The 21332-nt window shown below is 52.6% G+C and overlaps 1 protein-coding gene across 5 annotated transcripts; it reads left to right on the plus strand.

Moving 5' to 3' along the window:
• Positions 1-5561: 5561 nt before the first annotated feature.
• Positions 5562-21332, plus strand: LOC142499155 (mothers against decapentaplegic homolog 6-like). Of its 5 annotated transcripts, none has more exons than XM_075608116.1 (5): positions 5562-5638; positions 11322-11379; positions 13246-13715; positions 15913-16035; positions 17203-21332. In XM_075608116.1, exons 3-5 carry the CDS (start codon positions 13301-13303, stop codon positions 17757-17759), a joined length of 1095 nt encoding a protein of 364 aa, XP_075464231.1. In that variant the 5' UTR covers positions 5562-5638; positions 11322-11379; positions 13246-13300; the 3' UTR covers positions 17760-21332. The 5 variants fall into 5 exon arrangements, with proteins under 5 accessions (XP_075464231.1, XP_075464232.1, XP_075464234.1 ...); XM_075608115.1 differs by having other exon boundaries at positions 5619-5638; positions 11240-11379; XM_075608117.1 differs by lacking the exon at positions 11322-11379 and having other exon boundaries at positions 5589-5638.

Consider the following 21332-nt stretch of genomic DNA (forward strand, 5'->3'; position numbering starts at 1 on the left):
GGAAGTGGCGGGAAAGAGGAAGTGGGGTTGGCGGCAGGGAGGCGGCGGGAGGCGGCGGGAGGGGGAGGGAGGCAGCGGGAGAGGGAGGGGGAGGGAGGCGGCGGGAGAGGGCGGAGGAGCGATGCAGCGGGAGGGGGAGGGAGGCGGGAGAGGGCGGGGGAGAGATGCAGCGGGAGGGGGAGGGAGGCGGCGGGAGAGGGCGGAGGAGCGATGCAGCGGGAGGGGGAGGGAGATGGCAGGAGAGGGAGGGAGGCGGCGGGACGGTGGCAGGAGAGAAGGAGGCAGCGGGTTGGGAGGGAGGGGGCGGTACGTGGCGGGAGGGATGTGGCGGGTGGGAGGGAGCGGGTGGGAGGTGGGCGGTGGGAGTGAGGGAGCGGGAGAGAGGCGGCGGGATGTGGCGGGAGGGAGGCGGCGGGAGGGGGCAGGACGTGGCGGGAGGGATGTGGCGGGTGGGAGGTGGCGGGTGGGAGGGAGCGGGTGGGAGGTGGGCGGTGGGAGTGAGGGAGCGGGAGAGAGGCGGCGGGATGTGGCGGGAGGGAGGCGGCAGGAGGGGGCAGGACGTGGCGGGTGGGAAGGAGGCGGTGGGAGGGAGTGAGGGATCGGATGGATGGGGGCGGGATGTAGCGGGAGGGAGTTGGTGGGAGATGGCGGGAGGGAGTGGGACGTGGCGGGTGGGAAGGAGTGGATGGGAGGGGGCAGGACGTGGCAGGTGGGAGGGGGCGGAACGTGGCGGGTGGGAGGCGGTAGGAGGAAGGGAGCAGGTGGGAGGGGGCGGGACGTGGCGGGACTCTGACTCAATCAAAGAAAATCCCCCTTGTATGAATGAAATATGGACACTTTTATGCCGTTACCCTGTATCAGCGTGCGGGCGTCGGCGTGCGGGTATCGGCGTGCGGGTATCGGCGTGCGGGTGTCGGCGTGCGGGTGTCGGCGTGCGGGTGTCGGCGTGCGGGCATCGACGTGGGGGTATCGGCGTGCGGGTATCAGCGTGCGGGTATCGGCGTGCGGGTGTCGGCGTGCGGGTATCGGTGTCGGCGTGCGGGTGTCGGCGTGCGGGCGTGCGGGTATCGGTGTCGGCGTGCGGGTGTCGGCGTGCGGGTGTCGGCGTGCGGGTTTGCGGTGCTTATCTGGGCAGCAAAAGACATTAGAGCCACATATAATTCACACTTTGGATGTGTCACGTTTTTTGTGCCACTTTTCATTGTGTCACGTAGCTGCTTGTCCTAAACCTGCTAAAGCAGGGGTGACCAACTCAGGTCCTCAAGGGCCACCAACAGGTCACGTTTTCAGGATATCTCTGCCTCAGCACAAGGGGTACACTGATTGAGCCACCTGTGCTGAAGCAGGGATATCCTTAAACGTGTCAGATCGGCAGTTACTTTGTGCGCCGTTTACCGAAGTCTCCCCCCGCTCTCTCTGTGCCCCGCTCTCTCTGTGCCCCGCTCTCTCTGTGCCCCGCGCTCTCTCTGTGCCCCGCGCGCTCTCTGTGCCCCGCTCTCTCTGTGCCCCGCGCTCTCTCTGTGCCCCGCGCTCTCTGTGCCCGCTCTCTCTGTGCCCCGCGCTCTCTGTGCCCCGCGCTCTCTGTGCCCCGCGCTCTCTCAGTGCCCCGTGCTCTCTGTGCCCCGCGCTCTCTCAGTGCCCCGCGCTCTCTCAGTGCCCCGTGCTCTCTGTGCCCCGCGCTCTCTCTTTGCCCTGTGGCAGTGTGTGTATGTCAGTGACTGTGTGTGTGTGTGTGTGTGTGTGTGTGCGCCTGTGACAGTATCCGTGTGTGGCAGTGACCGCATCAGTGTGTGGCAGTGTGTGTGTATGTGTGTGCCTGTGACAGTGTGTGTGTATGTGTGTGCCTGTGACAGTGTGTGTGCGTCATGCGTGTTTGTGTGACAGTGTGTATGTGCGCATGTGTGTGTGTGACAGTGTGTGTGTGTGACAGTGTGTATCTGTGTGACAGTGTGTGTATCTGTGTGACTGTGTGTGAGTGTGTGTGTGACAGTGTGATAGTGTGTGTGTGTGTGTGTGTGTGTGTGTGTGTGTTTGTGACAGTATGTGTGTGTTTGTGTGTGGGTCAGTGTGTGTATGACAGTGTGTGTATGTGTGTGTGTGTGTCAGTGTGTGTAAGACAGTGTGTTTGTGTGTGTATCTGTGTGTGTGTGTGTGTTTGTGACAGTATGTGTGTGTTTGTGTGTGGGTCAGTGTGTGTATGACAGTGTGTGTGTGTGTGTGTGTGTGTGTGTGTGTGTGTGTGTGTGTGTGTGTGTGTGTGTGTGTGTGTGTGTGTCAGTGTGTGTATGACAGTGTGTGTGTATGTGTGTGTGTCAGTGTGTGTATGACAGTATGTGTGTGTGTGTGTGTCAGTGTGTGTATGACAGTGTGTGTGTGTGTGTGTGTGTGTGTGTGTGTGTGTGTGTGTGTGTGTGTGTGTGTGTGTGTGTGTGTGTGTGTGTGTCAGTGTGTGTATGACAGTGTGTGTGTGTGTGTGTGTGTGTGTGTGTTTGTCAGTGTGTGTGTGTGTCAGTGTGTGTATGACAGTATGTGTGTGTGTGTGTGTGTCAGTGTGTGTATGACAGTGTGTGTGTGTGTGTGTGTATGACAGTGTGTGTGTGTGTGTGTGTGTGTGTGTGTGTGTGTGTGTGTGTGTGTGTGTGTGTGTGTGTGTGTGTGTGTGTCAGTGTGTGTATGACAGTGTGTGTGTGTGTGTGTGTGTGTGTGTGTGTGTGTGTGTGTGTGTGTGTGTGTGTGTGTGTGTGTGTGTGTGTGTGTGTGTGTGTGTGTGTGTGTGTGTGTGTGTGTGTCTGTTCCTCCTGAGATGAGAAGTGTGGGCCGCCTGTAATGAGTCCCACGAGTGGGAGGTTCAGGGGAGGGAGGCAGCACAGGAAGGGGAGTGGGAGTGGGAGTGCAGGGCTGCGCTATCTCTCAGCTCCCTGTGGAGTGTCCCAGAGAGAGGAGAGGGGAGCGGACCTTGCAAGGTACCAGCTGTGGGTAATGCCCTGGATTGTGGGGGTGCCGGTGGGGGTCCTGTCTTGAGAGGGGGGGTGGGGGGGGGGCATTTCTTGCCTTGTTTATGTTATGAGATATTTGGTGATTTTGCCCAAGAACTTATCCCCCCTAAAACCACAGGTCTCCTGCGTGGGACAGGGGAAGAGTGACCCTCATAGTGAGTAGGGGCAATGACAGGGAAGAGTGACCCTCATAGTGAGTAGGGGCAGTGACAGGGAAGAGTGACCCTCATAGTGAGTAGGGACAGGGAAGAGTGACCCTCATAGTGAGTAGGGGCAGTGACAGGGAAGAGTGACCCTCATAGTGAGTAGGGGCAGTGACAGGGAAGAGTGACCCTCATAGTGAGTAGGGGCAGTGACAGGGAAGAGTGACCCTCATAGTGAGTAGGGACAGGGAAGAGTGACCCTCATAGTGAGTAGGGGCAGTGACAGGGAAGAGTGACCCTCATAGTGAGTAGGGGCAGTGACAGGGAAGAGTGACCCTCATAGTGAGTAGGGGCAGTGACAGGGAAGAGTAACCCTCATAGTGAGTAGGGACAGGGAAGAGTGACCCTCATAATGAGTAGGGGCAGTGACAGGGAAGAGTGACCCTCATAGTGAGTAGGGGCAGTGACAGGGAAGAGTGACCCTCATAGTGAGAAGGGGCAGTGACAGGGAAGAGTGACCCTCATAGTGAGTAGGGGCAGTGACAGGGAAGAGTGGCCCTCATAGTGAGTAGGGGCAGTGACAGGGAAGAGTGACCCTCATAGTGAGTAGGGGCAGTGACAGGGAAGAGTGACCCTCATAGTGAGTAGGGACAGGGAAGAGTGACCCTCATAGTGAGTAGGGGCAGTGACAGGGAAGAGTGACCCTCATAGTGAGTAGGGGCAGTGACAGGGAAGAGTGACCCTCATAGTGAGAAGGGGCAGTGACAGGGAAGAGTGACCCTCATAGTGAGTAGGGGCAGTGACAGGGAAGAGTGGCCCTCATAGTGAGTAGGGGCAGTGACAGGGAAGAGTGACCCTCATAGTGAGTAGGGGCAGTGACAGGGAAGAGTGACCCTCATAGTGAGTAGGGACAGGGAAGAGTGACCCTCATAGTGAGTAGGGGCAGTGACAGGGAAGAGTGACCCTCATAGTGAGTAGGGACAGGGAAGAGTGACTCTCATAGTGAGTAGGGACAGGGAAGAGTGACCCTCATAGTGAGTAGGGGCAGTGACAGGGAAGTGACCTTCATAGTGAGTAGGGACAGGGAAGAGTGACCCTCATAGTGAGTAGGGGCAGTGACAGGGAAGAGTGACCCTCATAGTGAGTAGGGGCAGTGACAGGGAAGAGTGACCCTCATAGTGAGTAGGGACAGTGACAGGGAAGAGTGACCCTCATAGTGAGTAGGGACAGGGAAGAGTGACTCTCATAGTGAGTAGGGACAGGGAAGAGTGACCCTCATAGTGAGTAGGGACAGTGACAGGGAAGAGTGACCTTCATAGTGAGTAGGGACAGGGAAGAGTGACCCCCATAGTGAGTAGGGGCAGTGACAGGGAAGAGTGACCCTCATAGTAAGTAGGGGCAGTGACAGGGAAGAGTGACCCTCATAGTGAGTAGGGACAGTGACAGGGAAGAGTGACCCTCATAGTGAGTAGGGGCAGTGATAGGGAAGAGTGACCCTCATAGTGAGTAGGGACAGTGACAGGGAAGAGTGACCCTCATAGTGAGTAGGGACAGTGACAGGGAAGAGTGACCCTCATAGTGAGTAGGGGCAGTGACAGGGAAGAGTGACCCTCATAGTGAGTAGGGGCAGTGGCAGGGAAGAGTGACCCTCATAGTGAGTAGGGGAAGTGGCAGGGAAGAGTGACCTTCATAGTGAGTAGGGGCAGTGGCAGGGAAGAGTGACCCTCATAGTGAGTAGGGACAGGGAAGAGTGACCCTCATAGTGAGTATGGACAGGGAAGAGTGACCCTCATAGTGAGTAGGGGCAGTGTGTGTATGACAGTGTGTGTGTATGTGTGTGTGTCAGTGTGTGTATGACAGTATGTGTGTGTGTGTGTGTCAGTGTGTGTATGACAGTGTGTGTGTGTGTGTGTGTGTGTGTGTGTGTGTGTGTGTGTGTGTGTGTGTGTGTGTGTGTGTGTGTGTGTGTGTGTGTGTGTGTCAGTGTGTGTATGACAGTGTGTGTGTGTGTGTGTGTGTGTGTGTGTGTTTGTCAGTGTGTGTGTGTGTCAGTGTGTGTATGACAGTATGTGTGTGTGTGTGTGTGTCAGTGTGTGTATGACAGTGTGTGTGTGTGTGTGTGTATGACAGTGTGTGTGTGTGTGTGTGTGTGTGTGTGTGTGTGTGTGTGTGTGTGTGTGTGTGTGTGTGTGTCAGTGTGTGTATGACAGTGTGTGTGTGTGTGTGTGTGTGTGTGTGTGTGTGTGTGTGTGTGTGTGTGTGTGTGTGTGTGTGTGTGTGTGTGTGTGTGTGTGTGTGTGTGTGTGTGTGTGTGTGTGTGTGTGTCTGTTCCTCCTGAGATGAGAAGTGTGGGCCGCCTGTAATGAGTCCCACGAGTGGGAGGTTCAGGGGAGGGAGGCAGCACAGGAAGGGGAGTGGGAGTGGGAGTGCAGGGCTGCGCTATCTCTCAGCTCCCTGTGGAGTGTCCCAGAGAGAGGAGAGGGGAGCGGACCTTGCAAGGTACCAGCTGTGGGTAATGCCCTGGATTGTGGGGGTGCCGGTGGGGGTCCTGTCTTGAGAGGGGGGGTGGGGGGGGGGCATTTCTTGCCTTGTTTATGTTATGAGATATTTGGTGATTTTGCCCAAGAACTTATCCCCCCTAAAACCACAGGTCTCCTGCGTGGGACAGGGGAAGAGTGACCCTCATAGTGAGTAGGGGCAATGACAGGGAAGAGTGACCCTCATAGTGAGTAGGGGCAGTGACAGGGAAGAGTGACCCTCATAGTGAGTAGGGACAGGGAAGAGTGACCCTCATAGTGAGTAGGGGCAGTGACAGGGAAGAGTGACCCTCATAGTGAGTAGGGGCAGTGACAGGGAAGAGTGACCCTCATAGTGAGTAGGGGCAGTGACAGGGAAGAGTGACCCTCATAGTGAGTAGGGACAGGGAAGAGTGACCCTCATAGTGAGTAGGGGCAGTGACAGGGAAGAGTGACCCTCATAGTGAGTAGGGGCAGTGACAGGGAAGAGTGACCCTCATAGTGAGTAGGGGCAGTGACAGGGAAGAGTAACCCTCATAGTGAGTAGGGACAGGGAAGAGTGACCCTCATAATGAGTAGGGGCAGTGACAGGGAAGAGTGACCCTCATAGTGAGTAGGGGCAGTGACAGGGAAGAGTGACCCTCATAGTGAGAAGGGGCAGTGACAGGGAAGAGTGACCCTCATAGTGAGTAGGGGCAGTGACAGGGAAGAGTGGCCCTCATAGTGAGTAGGGGCAGTGACAGGGAAGAGTGACCCTCATAGTGAGTAGGGGCAGTGACAGGGAAGAGTGACCCTCATAGTGAGTAGGGACAGGGAAGAGTGACCCTCATAGTGAGTAGGGGCAGTGACAGGGAAGAGTGACCCTCATAGTGAGTAGGGGCAGTGACAGGGAAGAGTGACCCTCATAGTGAGAAGGGGCAGTGACAGGGAAGAGTGACCCTCATAGTGAGTAGGGGCAGTGACAGGGAAGAGTGGCCCTCATAGTGAGTAGGGGCAGTGACAGGGAAGAGTGACCCTCATAGTGAGTAGGGGCAGTGACAGGGAAGAGTGACCCTCATAGTGAGTAGGGACAGGGAAGAGTGACCCTCATAGTGAGTAGGGGCAGTGACAGGGAAGAGTGACCCTCATAGTGAGTAGGGACAGGGAAGAGTGACTCTCATAGTGAGTAGGGACAGGGAAGAGTGACCCTCATAGTGAGTAGGGGCAGTGACAGGGAAGTGACCTTCATAGTGAGTAGGGACAGGGAAGAGTGACCCTCATAGTGAGTAGGGGCAGTGACAGGGAAGAGTGACCCTCATAGTGAGTAGGGGCAGTGACAGGGAAGAGTGACCCTCATAGTGAGTAGGGACAGTGACAGGGAAGAGTGACCCTCATAGTGAGTAGGGACAGGGAAGAGTGACTCTCATAGTGAGTAGGGACAGGGAAGAGTGACCCTCATAGTGAGTAGGGACAGTGACAGGGAAGAGTGACCTTCATAGTGAGTAGGGACAGGGAAGAGTGACCCCCATAGTGAGTAGGGGCAGTGACAGGGAAGAGTGACCCTCATAGTAAGTAGGGGCAGTGACAGGGAAGAGTGACCCTCATAGTGAGTAGGGACAGTGACAGGGAAGAGTGACCCTCATAGTGAGTAGGGGCAGTGATAGGGAAGAGTGACCCTCATAGTGAGTAGGGACAGTGACAGGGAAGAGTGACCCTCATAGTGAGTAGGGACAGTGACAGGGAAGAGTGACCCTCATAGTGAGTAGGGGCAGTGACAGGGAAGAGTGACCCTCATAGTGAGTAGGGGCAGTGGCAGGGAAGAGTGACCCTCATAGTGAGTAGGGGAAGTGGCAGGGAAGAGTGACCTTCATAGTGAGTAGGGGCAGTGGCAGGGAAGAGTGACCCTCATAGTGAGTAGGGACAGGGAAGAGTGACCCTCATAGTGAGTATGGACAGGGAAGAGTGACCCTCATAGTGAGTAGGGGCAGTGGCAGGGAAGAGTGACCCTCATAGTGAGTAGGGACAGGGAAGAGTGACCCTCATAGTGAGTAGGGACAGGGAAGAGTGACCCTCATAGTGAGTAGGGGCAGTGGCAGGGAAGAGTGACCCTCATAGTGAGTAGGGGCAGTGACACAAACATATGAATTACAGTAGAAAACATACAAGCGTGTTCAATCTCTGGAGATGTGTATCAGATTTACTTGTATGTATGTATGTGTGTATGTATGTGTGTATGTACTGTATGTAGTGGATGTATGTATGTCTATTTATATAGCGCCATTAATGTACATAGCGCTTCACAGCTGTAATACACGTGACAATCATATAAATAACAAATAATATAAATAACACACAAAGGGAAGAAGTGCTTCAGACATAAAAGTAACATTTAGGAAGGGGAGTCCCTGCTCCGAAGAGCTTACAATCTAATTTGTTGGTAGGAAGAACGTACAGAGACAGTAGGAGGGCGTTCTGGTAAGTGCGTCTGCAGGGGGCCAAGCTTTATGTATCAGGTGTATAGTATTAGCCACGGAGCTACTCATATGCTTCTTTAAGCGGGTGTGTTTAAAGGTGGATAGAGAGGGCGCTAGTCGGGTATTGAGGGGAAGAGCATTCCAGAGGTGTGGGGCAGGCAGTGAGAGAGGTTTAAGGCGGGAGAGGGCTTTAGATACAAAGGGGTAGAGATAAGACATCCTTGAGCAGAACGCAAGAGTCTGGATGGTGCATAGCGAGAAATTAGGGCTGAGATGTAAGGAGGAGCAGAAGAGTGTAAAGCTTTAATAGTGAGGAGGAGAATGGAGTGTGAGATGCTTCATGGTGTGAAGAAGATGACGGTTTCAAGAGTTTCCATGCAAGAAAAAATTCCATCTCTGCGTTCAGGGCAAAGTTTGTCATATTGCCCCTGTTGCCCCTGTGATGCCCATGTTACCCCTGTGTTGCCAGTGTGATGCCCCTGTGTTAGACCTGTGATGCCCCGGTGTTAGATCTGTGTTGCCCCGGTGTAAGACCTGTGTTGCCCCCGTGATGCCCCTTTGTTTGACCTGTGATGCCCCTGTGTTAGACCTGTGTTAGACCTGTGTTAGACCTGTGATGCCCCTGTGTTAGACCTGTGTTAGACCTGTGATGCCCCTGTGTTAGACCTGTGTTAGACCTGTGATGCCCCTGTGTTAGACCTGTGTTAGACCTGTGTTAGACCTGTGTTAGACCTGTGTTGCCCGTGTTAGACCTGTGTTGCCCGTGTTAGACCTGTGATTCCCGTGTTAGACCTGTGATGCCCGTGTTAGACCTGTGTTAGACCTGTGATGCCCGTGTTAGACCTGTGTTAGACCTGTGATGCCCGTGTTAGACCTGCGATACCCCTGTGTTAGACCTGTGTTGCCCGTGTTAGACCTGTGATACCCGTGTTAGACCTGTGATGCCCGTGTTAGACCTGTGATGCCCGTGTTAGACCTGTGATGCCCGTGTTAGACCTGTGATGCCCGTGTTAGACCTGTGATGCCCGTGTTAGATCTGTGATACCCCTGTGTTAGATCTGTGATACCCCTGTGTTAGACCTGTGATACCCCTGTGTTAGACCTGTGATGCCCCTGTGTTAGACCTGTGTTAGACCTGTGATGCCCGTGTTAGACCTGTGATGCCCGTGTTAGACCTGTGATGCCCGTGTTAGACCTGTGATACCCGTGTTAGACCTGTGATGCCCGTGTTAGATCTGTGATACCCCTGTGTTAGATCTGTGATACCCCTGTGTTAGACCCGTGTTAGACCTGTGATGCCCGTGTTAGACCTGTGATACCCGTGTTAGACCTGTGATACCCGTGTTAGACCTGTGATACCCGTGTTAGACCTGTGATACCCGTGTTAGACCTGTGATACCTGTGTTAGACCTGTGATGCCCGTGTTAGACCTGTGATACCCGTGTTAGACCTGTGATGCCCGTGTTAGACCTGTGATGCCCGTGTTAGACCTGTGTTGCCCGTGTTAGACCTGTGATACCCGTGTTAGACCTGTGATACCCGTGTTAGACCTGTGATACCTGTGTTAGACCTGTGATGCCCGTGTTAGACCTGTGATGCCCGTGTTAGACCTGTGATACCCATGTTAGACCTGTGTTGCCCCTGTGTTAGACCTGTGATGCCCGTGTTAGATCTGTGATACCCCTGTGTTAGACCCGTGTTAGACCTGTGATGCCCGTGTTAGACCTGTGATACCCGTGTTAGACCTGTGATACCCGTGTTAGACCTGTGTTGCCCGTGTTAGACCTGTGATGCCCGTGTTAGACCTGTGATACCCGTGTTAGACCTGTGATACCCGTGTTAGACCTGTGATACCCGTGTTAGACCTGTGATACCTGTGTTAGACCTGTGATGCCCGTGTTAGACCTGTGATGCCCGTGTTAGACCTGTGATACCCGTGTTAGACCTGTGATACCCGTGTTAGACCTGTGATACCCGTGTTAGACCTGTGATACCTGTGTTTGACCTGTGATGCCCGTGTTAGACCTGTGTTGCCTGTGTGTTAGACCTGTGATGCCCGTGTTAGACCTGTGATACCCGTGTTAGACCTGTGATACCCGTGTTAGACCTGTGATACCCGTGTTTGACCTGTGATGCCCGTGTTAGACCTGTGATACCCCTGTGTTAGACCTGTGATGCCCGTGTTAGACCTGTGATGCCCGTGTTAGACCTGTGATGCCCGTGTTATACCTGTGATGCCCGTGTTAGACCTGTGATACCCGTGTTAGACCTGTGATACCCGTGTTAGACCTGTGATACCTGTGTTTGACCTGTGATGCCCGTGTTAGACCTGTGTTGCCCGTGTTAGACCTGTGATGCCCGTGTTAGACCTGTGATGCCCGTGTTAGACCTGTGATACCTGTGTTAGACCTGTGATGCCCGTGTTAGACCTGTGATGCCCGTGTTAGACCTGTGATGCCCGTGTTAGACCTGTGATGCCCGTGTTAGACCTGTGATACCTGTGTTAGACCTGTGATGCCCGTGTTAGACCTGTGATGCCCGTGTTAGACCTGTGATGCCCGTGTTAGACCTGTGATGCCCGTGTTAGACCTGTGATACCCGTGTTAGACCTGTGATGCCCGTGTTAGACCTGTGATGCCCGTGTTAGACCTGTGATGCCCGTGTTAGACCTGTGATGCCCGTGTTAGACCTGTGATACCCGTGTTAGACCTGTGATGCCCGTGTTAGACCTGTGATGCCCGTGTTAGACCTGTGATGCCCGTGTTAGACCTGTGATGCCCCTGTGTTAGACCTGTGATGCCCCTGTGATGCCCGTGTTAGACCTGTGATGCCCCTGTGTTAGACATGTGATGCCCGTGTTAGACCTGTGATGCCCCTGTGTTAGACCTGTGATGCCCGTGTTAGACCTGTGATGCCCCTGTGTTAGACCTGTGATGCCCCTGTGATGCCCGTGTTAGACCTGTGATGCCCCTGTGTTAGACCTGTGATGCCCGTGTTAGACCTGTGATGCCCCTGTGTTAGACCTGTGATGCCCGTGTTAGACCTGTGATGCCCCTGTGTTAGACCTGTGATGCCCCTGTGATGCCCGTGTTAGACCTGTGATGCCCCTGTGTTGCCCCCGTGTGTTTTAGATCAGAGTGAGAGGCATGAGGTGTGAGCCCTGAGTCCGTGGCCCGGGGGATTTATACCCACCTCTGTACTTTACCTCCCCAGAGGATGGCCACTTCTCTTGTCCTCAGCTCCATGGACAGTTCACTCTCTGCTGTTTGAGGTGAGTGTGACCCCCAACTCCATGTTGTGTTAACCCTTTGCTGACAGGTTGAGATCCCAGAATCCCTTGCTCTAACTTGCATCCCAGTCAGGGGTCGGACTGGCCTAATATGAAAAAGATCGCTATTTATTAAACATTGGACTGGACTTTGTCAAATAAATCATGTTTCCTTTCAAGTAATGTGAGGTTCTAAAGCATGAGAAACTGGTGGTACTGTGTGTAAATACTAAAGTAATGGTACTGTGTGTAACTACTAAAGTAATGGTACTGTGTGTAACTACTAAAGTAATGGTACTGTGTGTAAATACTAAAGTAATGGTACTGTGTGTAAATGCTAAAGTAATGGTACTGTGTGTAACTACTAAAGTAATGGTACTGTGTGTAACTACTAAAGTGATGGTACTGTGTGTAACTACTAAAGTAATGGTACTGTGTGTAACTACTAAAGTAATGGTACTGTGTGTAAATACTAAAGTAATGGTACTGTGTGTAAATGCTAAAGTAATGGTACTGTGTGTAACTACTAAAGTAATGGTACTGTGTGTAACTACTAAAGTGATGGTACTGTGTGTAACTACTAAAGTAATGGTACTGTGTGTAACTACTAAAGTAATGGTACTGTGTGTAAATACTAAAGTAATGGTACTGTGTGTAAATGCTAAAGTAATGGTACTGTGTGTAACTACTAAAGTAATGGTACTGTGTGTAACTACTAAAGTGATGGTACTGTGTGTAACTACTAAAGTAATGGTACTGTGTGTAACTACTAAAGTAATGGTACTGTGTGTAAATACTAAAGTAATGGTACTGTGTGTAAATGCTAAAGTAATGGTACTGTGTGTAACTACTAAAGTAATGGTACTGTGTGTAACTACTAAAGTGATGGTACTGTGTGTAACTACTAAAGTAATGGTACTGTGTGTAACTACTAAAGTAATGGTACTGTGTGTAAATACTAAAGTGATGGTACTGTGTGTAAATACTAAAGTGATGGTACTGTGTGTAACTACTAAAGTAATGGTACTGTGTGTAACTACTAAAGTAATGTTACTGTGTGTAACTACTAAAGTAATGGTACTGTGTGTAACTACTAAAGTAATGGTACTGTGTGTAACTACTAAAGTAATGTTACTGTGTGTAACTACTAAAGTAATGGTACTGTGTGTAACTACTAAAGTAATGGTACTGTGTGTAACTACTAAAGTAATGGTACTGTGTGTAAATACTAAAGTAATGGTACTGTGTGTAAATACTAAAGTAATGGTACTGTGTGTAACTACTAAAGTAATGGTACTGTGTGTAACTACTAAAGTAATGGTACTGTGTGTAACTACTAAAGTAATGGTACTGTGTGTAACTACTAAAGTAATGGTACTGTGTGTAACTACTAAAGTAATGTTACTGTGTGTAACTACTAAAGTAATGGTACTGTGTGTAACTACTAAAGTAATGGTACTGTGTGTAACTACTAAAGTAATGTTACTGTGTGTAACTACTAAAGTAATGGTACTGTGTGTAACTACTAAAGTAATGGTACTGTGTGTAACTACTAAAGTAATGGTACTGTGTGTAACTACTAAAGTAATGTTACTGTGTGTAACTACTAAAGTAATGGTACTGTGTGTAACTACTAAAGTAATGGTACTGTGTGTAAATACTAAAGTAATGGTACTGTGTGTAAATGCTAAAGTAATGGTACTGTGTGTAACTACTAAAGTGATGGTACTGTGTGTAACTACTAAAGTAATGGTACTGTGTGTAACTACTAAAGTAATGGTACTGTGTGTAACTACTAAAGTAATGGTCCTCTGTATATGTGACCTGTCCAGCCCCCTTTGACCTCTGGTTTCTGTCGTGTGCTCACAGCCTCTCTCCCCGGCACGCCGTGTCCTGGACGGGCCAGAGCTCGCGGCTCCATCTTATGTTCCGCTCTCGCCGCTCTGTCTCCGTGAGGCAGCTTTGGCGGTTCCGCTGCGTGACGCAGAGCCGAGGGGAGGCGGCACCCCCAAACCTTGAGGACCTCCACAATGCCCTCAGGCCAGCGGCTCACCAGCTGTTCAAGAAGCTCAAGGACGAGCAGCTGGAGCAGTTGGCGGAGGCAGTGGAGAGCAAAGGATGCTGGGAGTGTGGCTGCGTGTGGTTCCCGTGGGAGTTAAGAGTCGGGAAGCAAGCGCTGGCACCCCAGGTTCTGCTGTGCCGTTTGTACCGATGGCCGGACCTCAGGCAGGCCGTGGAGCTGAAGAGGCTGGTGCAGTGTGAGACCTTCTGGAGAAAGAGCAGCGAGGGGGCCTCAGTCTGCTGTAACCCCTATCACTTCAGCCGTCTGGCAGCTACAGGTCAGCGGGATGTGGGGGAGATCAGCGGGATGTGGGGGGGGGGGAAGGTCAGTGGTATGCAGGGGGGGGAGGTCAGTGGGATGCAGGGGGGGGAAGGTCAGTGGGATGAGGGCAGGTCAGTGGGATGCAGAGGGGGAAGGCCAGCGGAATGGAGGGGGAGGAGGGCAGGTCAGCGGGATGCGGGAGGGAAGGCCAGCGGAATGCAGGGGGAGGGCAGGTCAGCGGGATGCGGGGGGGGAAGGCCAGCGGAATGCAGGGGGAGGGCAGGTCAGCGGGATGCGGGGGGGAAGGCCAGCGGAATGCAGGGGGAGGAGGGCAGGTCAGCGGGATGTGAGGGGAGGAGGGCAGGTCAGCGGGATGCAGGGGGAGGAGGGCAGGTCAGCGGGATGCGGGGGGGGAGAAGGCCAGCGGAATGCAGGGGGAGGGCAGGTCAGCGGAATGTGGGGGGGAAGGCCAGCGGAATGCAGGGGGAGGAGGGCAGGTCAGCGGGATGCGGGGGGGAAGGCCAGCGGAATGCAGGGGGAGAGGTCAGCGGGATGCGTGGGGGAAGGCCAGCGGAATGCAGGGGGAGGAGGGCAGGTCAGCTGGATGTGAGGGGAGGAGGGCAGGTCAGCAGGATGCAGGGGGAGGAGGGCAGGTCAGCGGGATGCGGGGGGAAGGTCAGCGGAATGCAGGGGGAGGAGCACTGACCCTTCCGTATCCCTGCACTGACCCCTCCGTATCCCTGCGCTGACCCCTCCGTATCCCTGCGCTGACCCCTCCGTATCCCTGCGCTGACCCCTCCGTATCCCTGCGCTGACCCCTCCGTATCCATCCGCTGACCCCTCTGTATCCCTGCGCTGACCCCTCCTTATCCCTGCGCTGACCCCTCCGTATCCCTGTTCTGACCCCTCTGTATCCCTGTTCTGAGCCCTCTGTATCCCTGTGCTGACCCGTCCGTATCCCTGTGCTGACCCCTCCGTATCCCTGTGCTGACCCCTCCGTATCCCTGTGCTGACCCCTCCGTATCCCTGCGCTGACCCCTCCGTATCCCTGCGCTGACCCCTCCGTATCCCTGCGCTGACCCCTCCGTATCCCTGTGCAAACCTAGCTGCCTCTTGATGCTGCGCAGCCTCCTCAGCTTCCTCTCGCTGCTCAGCCTCCTCTCCCTGGGTATTCCTGTACTGGCCCCTCTGTATCCTTGTGCAAACACAGCAGCCTCCTCTCGCTACGTGGCCTCCTCTCATTGCGCACTCCTATCGCTGCTCATCCTCCTCTCACTGCGCTGCCCCCCTCTTGCTGCTCAGCTTCCTATCGCTGCTCATCCTCCTCTCGCTGCTCAACCGCCTCTCGCTGCTCAGCTTCCTTTCGCTGCTCAGCCTCCTCTCACTGCGCTGCCCCCTCTCGCTGCTCAGCTTCCTTTTACTGCTCAGCCTCCTATCGCTGCTCAGCCTCCTCTCACTGCGCTGCCCCCCTCTCGCTGCTCAGCCTCCTCTCACTGCTCAGCCTCCTCTCACTGCGCTGCCCCCTTTCGCTGCTCAACCTCCTCTCGCTGCTCAGCCTCCTCTCACTGCGCTGCCCCCCTCTCGCTGCTCAGCCTCCTCTCACTGCTCAGCCTCCTCTCACTGCGCTGCCCCCTCTCGCTGCTCAACCTCCTCTCGCTGCTCAGCCTCCTCTCACTGCGCTGCCCCCTCTCGCTGCTCAACCTCCTCTCTGCTGCTCGGCCTCCTCTCGCTGATCGGCCTCCTCTCGCGGCTCAGCCTCCTCTCGCGGCTCAGCCTCCTCTCGCGTTTCAGCCTCCTCTCGCTGCGCTGCCTGCTCAGCCTCCTCTCGGGGCTCAGCCTCCTCTCGCGGCTCAGCCTCCTCTCGCGTTTCAGCCTCCTCTCGCTGCGCTGCCTGCTCAGCCTCCTCTCGGGGCTCCGCCTCCTCTCGCGGCTCAGCCTCCTCTCGCTGCGCTGCCTGGTCAGCCTCCTCTCGCTGCTCAGCCTCCTCTCGCTGCTCAGCCTCCTCTCGCTGCGCTGCCTGCTCAGCCTCCTCTCGCTGCGCTGCCTGCTCAGCCTCCTCTCGCTGCGCTGCCTGCTCAGCCTCCTCTCGCTGCGCTGCCTGCTCAGCCTCCTCTCGCTGCGCTGCCTGCTCAACCGCCTCTCGCGGCTCAGCCTCCTCTCATTGCTCAGCCTGCTCAGCCTCCTGATCGAATAAGCGAGTCTTTGAATTGCAGATCTCCAGCCTCCGTTATCCTGCAAAGTGAAAGCACACGAGCCCCTCCGGCCAGTCCTGGCTGACCCCTGCACCCCACACCTGACCCAGGGCAGCACCCACTACAATATCAGAGGCAGACATGGTGAGTGCGCCGTGCATTGTATGTACATTGTATGTGCGTGTCACACACACGGGAAGGGACTGAGTGCAGGAATTTCTTTGCCACTAAGGAGAAAGAAGAGAAATGATACAATGTGTAAAGCTAAGAACCAGTGAATGCATGTGTGTGTGTGATATGTACAGTACATGGGTGTGTGTGTGTGTGTGTGATATGTACAGTACATGCATGTGTGATATGTACAGTACATGGGTGTGTGTGTGTGTGTGTGTGATATGTACAGTACATGCATGTGTGATATGTACAGTACATGGGTGTGTGTGTGTGTGTGTGTGATATGTACAGTACATGCATGTGTGATATGTACATGTGTGTGTGTGTGTGTGTGTGTGTGTTACATACAGTACATGCATGTATGTTTTTGTGATATGTACAGTACATGTATGTGTGATATGTACTGTACATGCATGTATGTGTGTGTGATATATACAGCACATGCATGTGTGTGATATGTACAGTGAATGCGTGTGTGTAATATGTACAGTCCATACATGCATGTATGTTTTTGTGATATGTACAGTACATGTATGTGTGATATGTACTGTACATGCATGTATGTGTGTGTGATATATACAGCACATGCATGTGTGTGATATGTACAGTGAATGCGTGTGTGTAATATGTACAGTACATGCATGTATGTGTGTATGTGATATGTACAGTACATGCATGCGTGTGTGTGTGTGATATGTACAGTACATGCACGTGTGTGTGCTCAGCCTCCTCTCACTGCTCAGCCTCCTCTTGCTCATCCTCCTCTCGCTGCTCTCGCTGCTCAGCCTGTTCTTGCTGTCTCCTCCCCACTCTCCCTACCTGTGTCTCCTCTCCCCCCTCTCCCTGTCTGTCTACTCTCCCCCTTTCCCTGTCTGTGTCTCCTCTCCCCCTCTCACTCTCTGTGCCTGTGATGCCCACCCTCTCCCTGCCTCCTCTACCCTCCCCCTGCCTGTGACTCCCACTCTCTCCCTGCCTGCGTCTCCTCTCCCTCCCCCTGCCTGTGACTCCCACCCTCTCCCTGCCTGCGTCTCCTCTCCCTCTCCCTGCCTGTGTCTCCTCTCCCTGCCTGTCTCCCCCCCCCCTCCCTATGTAACTTATTTACATTATAACCCCCCCCCCCTCTCTCTTTCTCCCCAGACACTACTCTGTCCAGAAGCAACAACAGGGACGGCTACTGGTGCAAACTGGCGTACTGGGAGCTCCGGACACGCGTGGGACGTCTGTACAATGTGAGCGAACACTCCGTCCACGTCTTCCACGACCTTCCCAAGGGCAGTGGCTTCTGCCTGGGACACGTGGCCTCTGAGACCCGTAACGAGGCCGTGAGACGCACGCGGGGGAAGATCGGGCAGGGCCTGACGCTGAGCCGCGAGCAGGACGGGGTGTGGGTGTACAACCGCAGCGAGCACCCCGTCTTCGTCAACTCGCCCACCCTGGCGCCCGTGCACGCCCGTGGCCAAGCCGTGCACGCCCGTGGCCAAGCCGTGCACAAGGTGCTGCCTGGATACTCCATCAAAGTGTTCGACGCGGAGCGGGCGGTCAGTGTGTCCAGCTGCTCTGTCCTCGGGGACGGGCCCTGTGACCTTCACAGTGTGCGTATCAGCTTTGCCAAGGGCTGGGGGTCCTGCTACTCCCGCCAGTTCATCACGTCCTGTCCCTGCTGGCTGGAGATCTTACTCAACACACCCAGATAAGCGTCAAAATCAGACAGTAGCGTGAGACTCGTGCAAGTCTACCGCACCAACATCTGTATCCTCCACTCAGCCTTATATCCAACATCTGTATCCTCCACTCAGCCTTATATCCAACATCTGTATCCTCCACTCAGCCTTATATCCAACATCTGTATCCTCCACTCAGCCTTATATCCAACATCTGTATCCTCCACTCAGCCTTATATCCAACATCTGTATCCTCCACTCAGCCTTATATCCAACATCTGTATCCTCCACACAGCCTTATATCCAACATCTGTATCCTCCACTCAGCCTTATATCCAACATCTGTATCCTCCACTCAGCCTTATATCCAACATCTGTATCCTCCACTCAGCCTTATATCCAACATCTGTATCCTCCACTCAGCCTTATATCCAACATCTGTATCCTCCACTCAGCCTTATATCCAACATCTGTATCCTCCACTCAGCCTTATATCCAACATCTGTATCCTCCACTGAGCCTTATATCCAACATCTGTATCCTCCACTCAGCCTTATATCCAACATTTGTATCCTACACTGAATCTCCGCTCTATAGTCTGTATATAATTTTTCACACCAGTTTTAGAATCGGTTTAATTTAATCAACTGCAGATGAAACATTCGTATCCACTGATCACCCGGCTCTGCGTTCTGTACCATCCAGATTCCTTATCTGGATCCACGTAATCTCAGCTCTGCGTTCTGTACCATCCACAGATTCCTTATCTGGATCCACATAATCTCAGCTCTGCGTTCTGTACCATCCAGATTCCTTATCTGGATCCACGTAATCTCAGCTCTGCGTTCTGTACCATCCACAGATTCCTTATCTGGATCCACGTAATCTCAGCTCTGCGTTCTGTACCATCCACAGATTCCTTATCTGGATCCACATAATCTCAGCTCTGCGTTCTGTACCATCCAGATTCCTTATCTGGATCCACGTAATCTCAGCTCTGCGTTCTGTACCATCCAGATTCCTTATCTGGATCCACGTAATCTCAGCTCTGCGTTCTGTACCATCCACAGATTCCTTATCTGGATCCACGTAATCTCAGCTCTGCGTTCTGTACCATCCAGATTCCTTATCTGTATCCACGTAATCTCAGCTCTGCGTTCTGTACCATCCACAGATTCCTTATCTGGATCCACGTAATCTCAGCTCTGCGTTCTGTACCATCCACAGATTCCTTATCTGGATCCACGTAATCTCAGCTCTGCGTTCTGTACCATCCAGATTCCTTATCTGGATCCACGTAATCTCAGCTCTGCGTTCTGTACCATCCGCAGATTCCTTATCTGGATCCACGTAATCTCAGCTCTGCGTTCTGTACCATCCGCAGATTCCTTATATCAACATATGTATTGTCCGCAGCGAGCTCACACTGCGCCTCCGTGATCTCTCCTGTGTGTCCTACTCAGCGACATCAGATGCAAGTACTCAGACTTTGGTGGCACCAGGCTGTGTACCACGTTTCCTGAAAGCTGCAAACAACCACAGAAGTACCAGCCTGTGCGACTGTGCTGGAGTTTGATATATTCGTTATTATTGATTATTATTATTATGTGTATAATCTCCCATCTCATTGGCAGGTGCCCTGTGATTTATCTCCGGTGCCACCGATGTAGTTGGGTAATTTTTACCACATGGTGGCTGCCACGTACAGCACATGGGATTCCAGCCCAGACGTGGCTGCCTGGGATATATCTGTGCAGTTTTCTGAAAGGTGTTATAACTATATAACAGATGTCAGACTGTAGTCCAGGTTATAAGAGAGGAATATTTTATTATCTAGTGCAGGTGCAGCCAACTCGTCGAAGACTGAGCAACTAATTGAGCCACCTGTGCGGAAGCAGGGATATCCTGAAAACCTGGCCTGTTGGTGGCACTTAAGGACTGGTGTTGGCCACCCCTGCTCAAGTGCATAAAGTGGCAGAGATAAGGGAGGCAGGAAGCATTATAATTAAGAGAGTATATATGTATATACTGTATACATATCAGCATTGTTCCACTGACCAATCAGCAGGCTTCATTTAGCAAAGCTCCCAGACCCTATAACCACACAGAACTGTCTGGCATTGAGCACTCTGAGTGGCTCTTTAGAATGTTCCATTGAACCGCAGTTTATGGGGGAGCTCAGATGCCATTTAAAAACACACAGCGTGTTTCAGGTCTTTGGTCAATATTTGCCATGGTTCACAATAGGGCCGCGTGTAGGGGTAATGGGGTCCTGCCTCTGTCTCACCCACAGGGCTCCTACAAGCCACAACTTGAGGATACCCTAATATTCCTTGCTGGCCCCTCTGGCAGGGAAAGGGTTGATGAGCGAGACATGCACGGGAAAGAGTCGGTGCCAGAGATCTAGAAGGCGAGTGGGTGTAAGTAGGGTGAGAAAAGGGAGAAGAGAAGTGAGAGCGATTAGGGGAAACGCGTCGGGGATTCACATGGGATTTGCTCAGTTAAAAGAAGAGGGGTGAAAGTGTGAGGGGGACAGGGGCGAGTTATTGGGGTCAGGATGAGGGATGATCCATGATACAGGCCTATTATCTGCACCCTCTCCTGTATATAAAGCCGTGATGTATGTTAGTGGAAGTACTGTATATAAAAAGCGCCCGGGGACATTAAACAGAGCGGAGCGTCCATTCAAGTATACTGACGGCTTTAATAAGGAATGTCTCATTTCATTCCTTCGCTGTCCAAATCATTAGCAATGTAATGGGGGTCCGGGACCCTCACAGCCAAATCATTAGCAATATAATGGGGGTCCGGGACCCTCACAGCCAAATCATTAGCAATATAATGGGGGTCCGGGACCCTCACAGTGAGATCATTAGAGGTTCAGTCCCTCAGGAAAGGGTTCGACAGACAGAAGCATAACTCCCGTAAATAGATCTTTTATTTTCTAAAACACCCCCAGAAATCTCATATCATACTCAGAGAGTTAGGAGGACACAAAGTAACCATAGAAGGGGGAGGAAAATGTCAGAGACACTGCAGTGTGTCAAAAAAAGCTTATTATATGTTGACGTTAATTTAAAAAAAATCATGCAATTTCCATCTGACAACACACTTGTCATTATCATGTTTGACCACTGGGTGGCAGATCTGAGCTGTGATGTGCTGACAGCTTCGCTTGGTTGCAGAGATCCCAGGTGTGCTAACCTGCGCAGTGTTCGCAATGCATGGCGGGCTCGCAGCACTGAAGGGGTTAATCTCACAGCCAAGCCACTTCTGGACCTGGTAACCTCGTGACTGACAATCACTATTATATCTTCATATCTTAAATGTTACTTTATATTAATATCTATTACACTGTATCTATAACTTATATGTGAGAAGGAGTGGCATCATGTTGAACCTACTGATCTTTGTAGTGGGAAAACATGCTTGGAGCTCCTTGTGACCTTGAGCAAGTCACTTTATCTCTCTGTGCCTCAGGCTCCAAACATAGATTGTAAGCTCTCTGGGGCAGAGACGTATTGTGCCTGTAAGTGTTACCGTGTTACTACGTGTAGCGCTGCGTACACACCGTTATATCAGATTAAATTATTATATATATCTATA

This window comes from Ascaphus truei, chromosome 7, assembly GCF_040206685.1.
Source record: "Ascaphus truei isolate aAscTru1 chromosome 7, aAscTru1.hap1, whole genome shotgun sequence".
Taxonomy (NCBI): Eukaryota; Metazoa; Chordata; class Amphibia; order Anura; family Ascaphidae; genus Ascaphus; species Ascaphus truei.

What these genes read in the sequence shown, in the direction of transcription:
- LOC142499155 (XM_075608116.1), top strand. Translation starts at nt 13,301, where the DNA reads ATGTTCCGCTCTCGCCGCTCTGTCTCCGTGAGGCAGCTTTGGCGGTTC. An exon ending in CAGCCGTCTGGCAGCTACAG is followed by an intron (nt 13,716 to 15,912) that starts GTCAGCGGGATG and finishes TTTGAATTGCAG; the next exon opens with ATCTCCAGCCTCCGTTATCC. An exon ending in CAATATCAGAGGCAGACATG is followed by an intron (nt 16,036 to 17,202) that starts GTGAGTGCGCCG and finishes CTTTCTCCCCAG; the next exon opens with ACACTACTCTGTCCAGAAGC.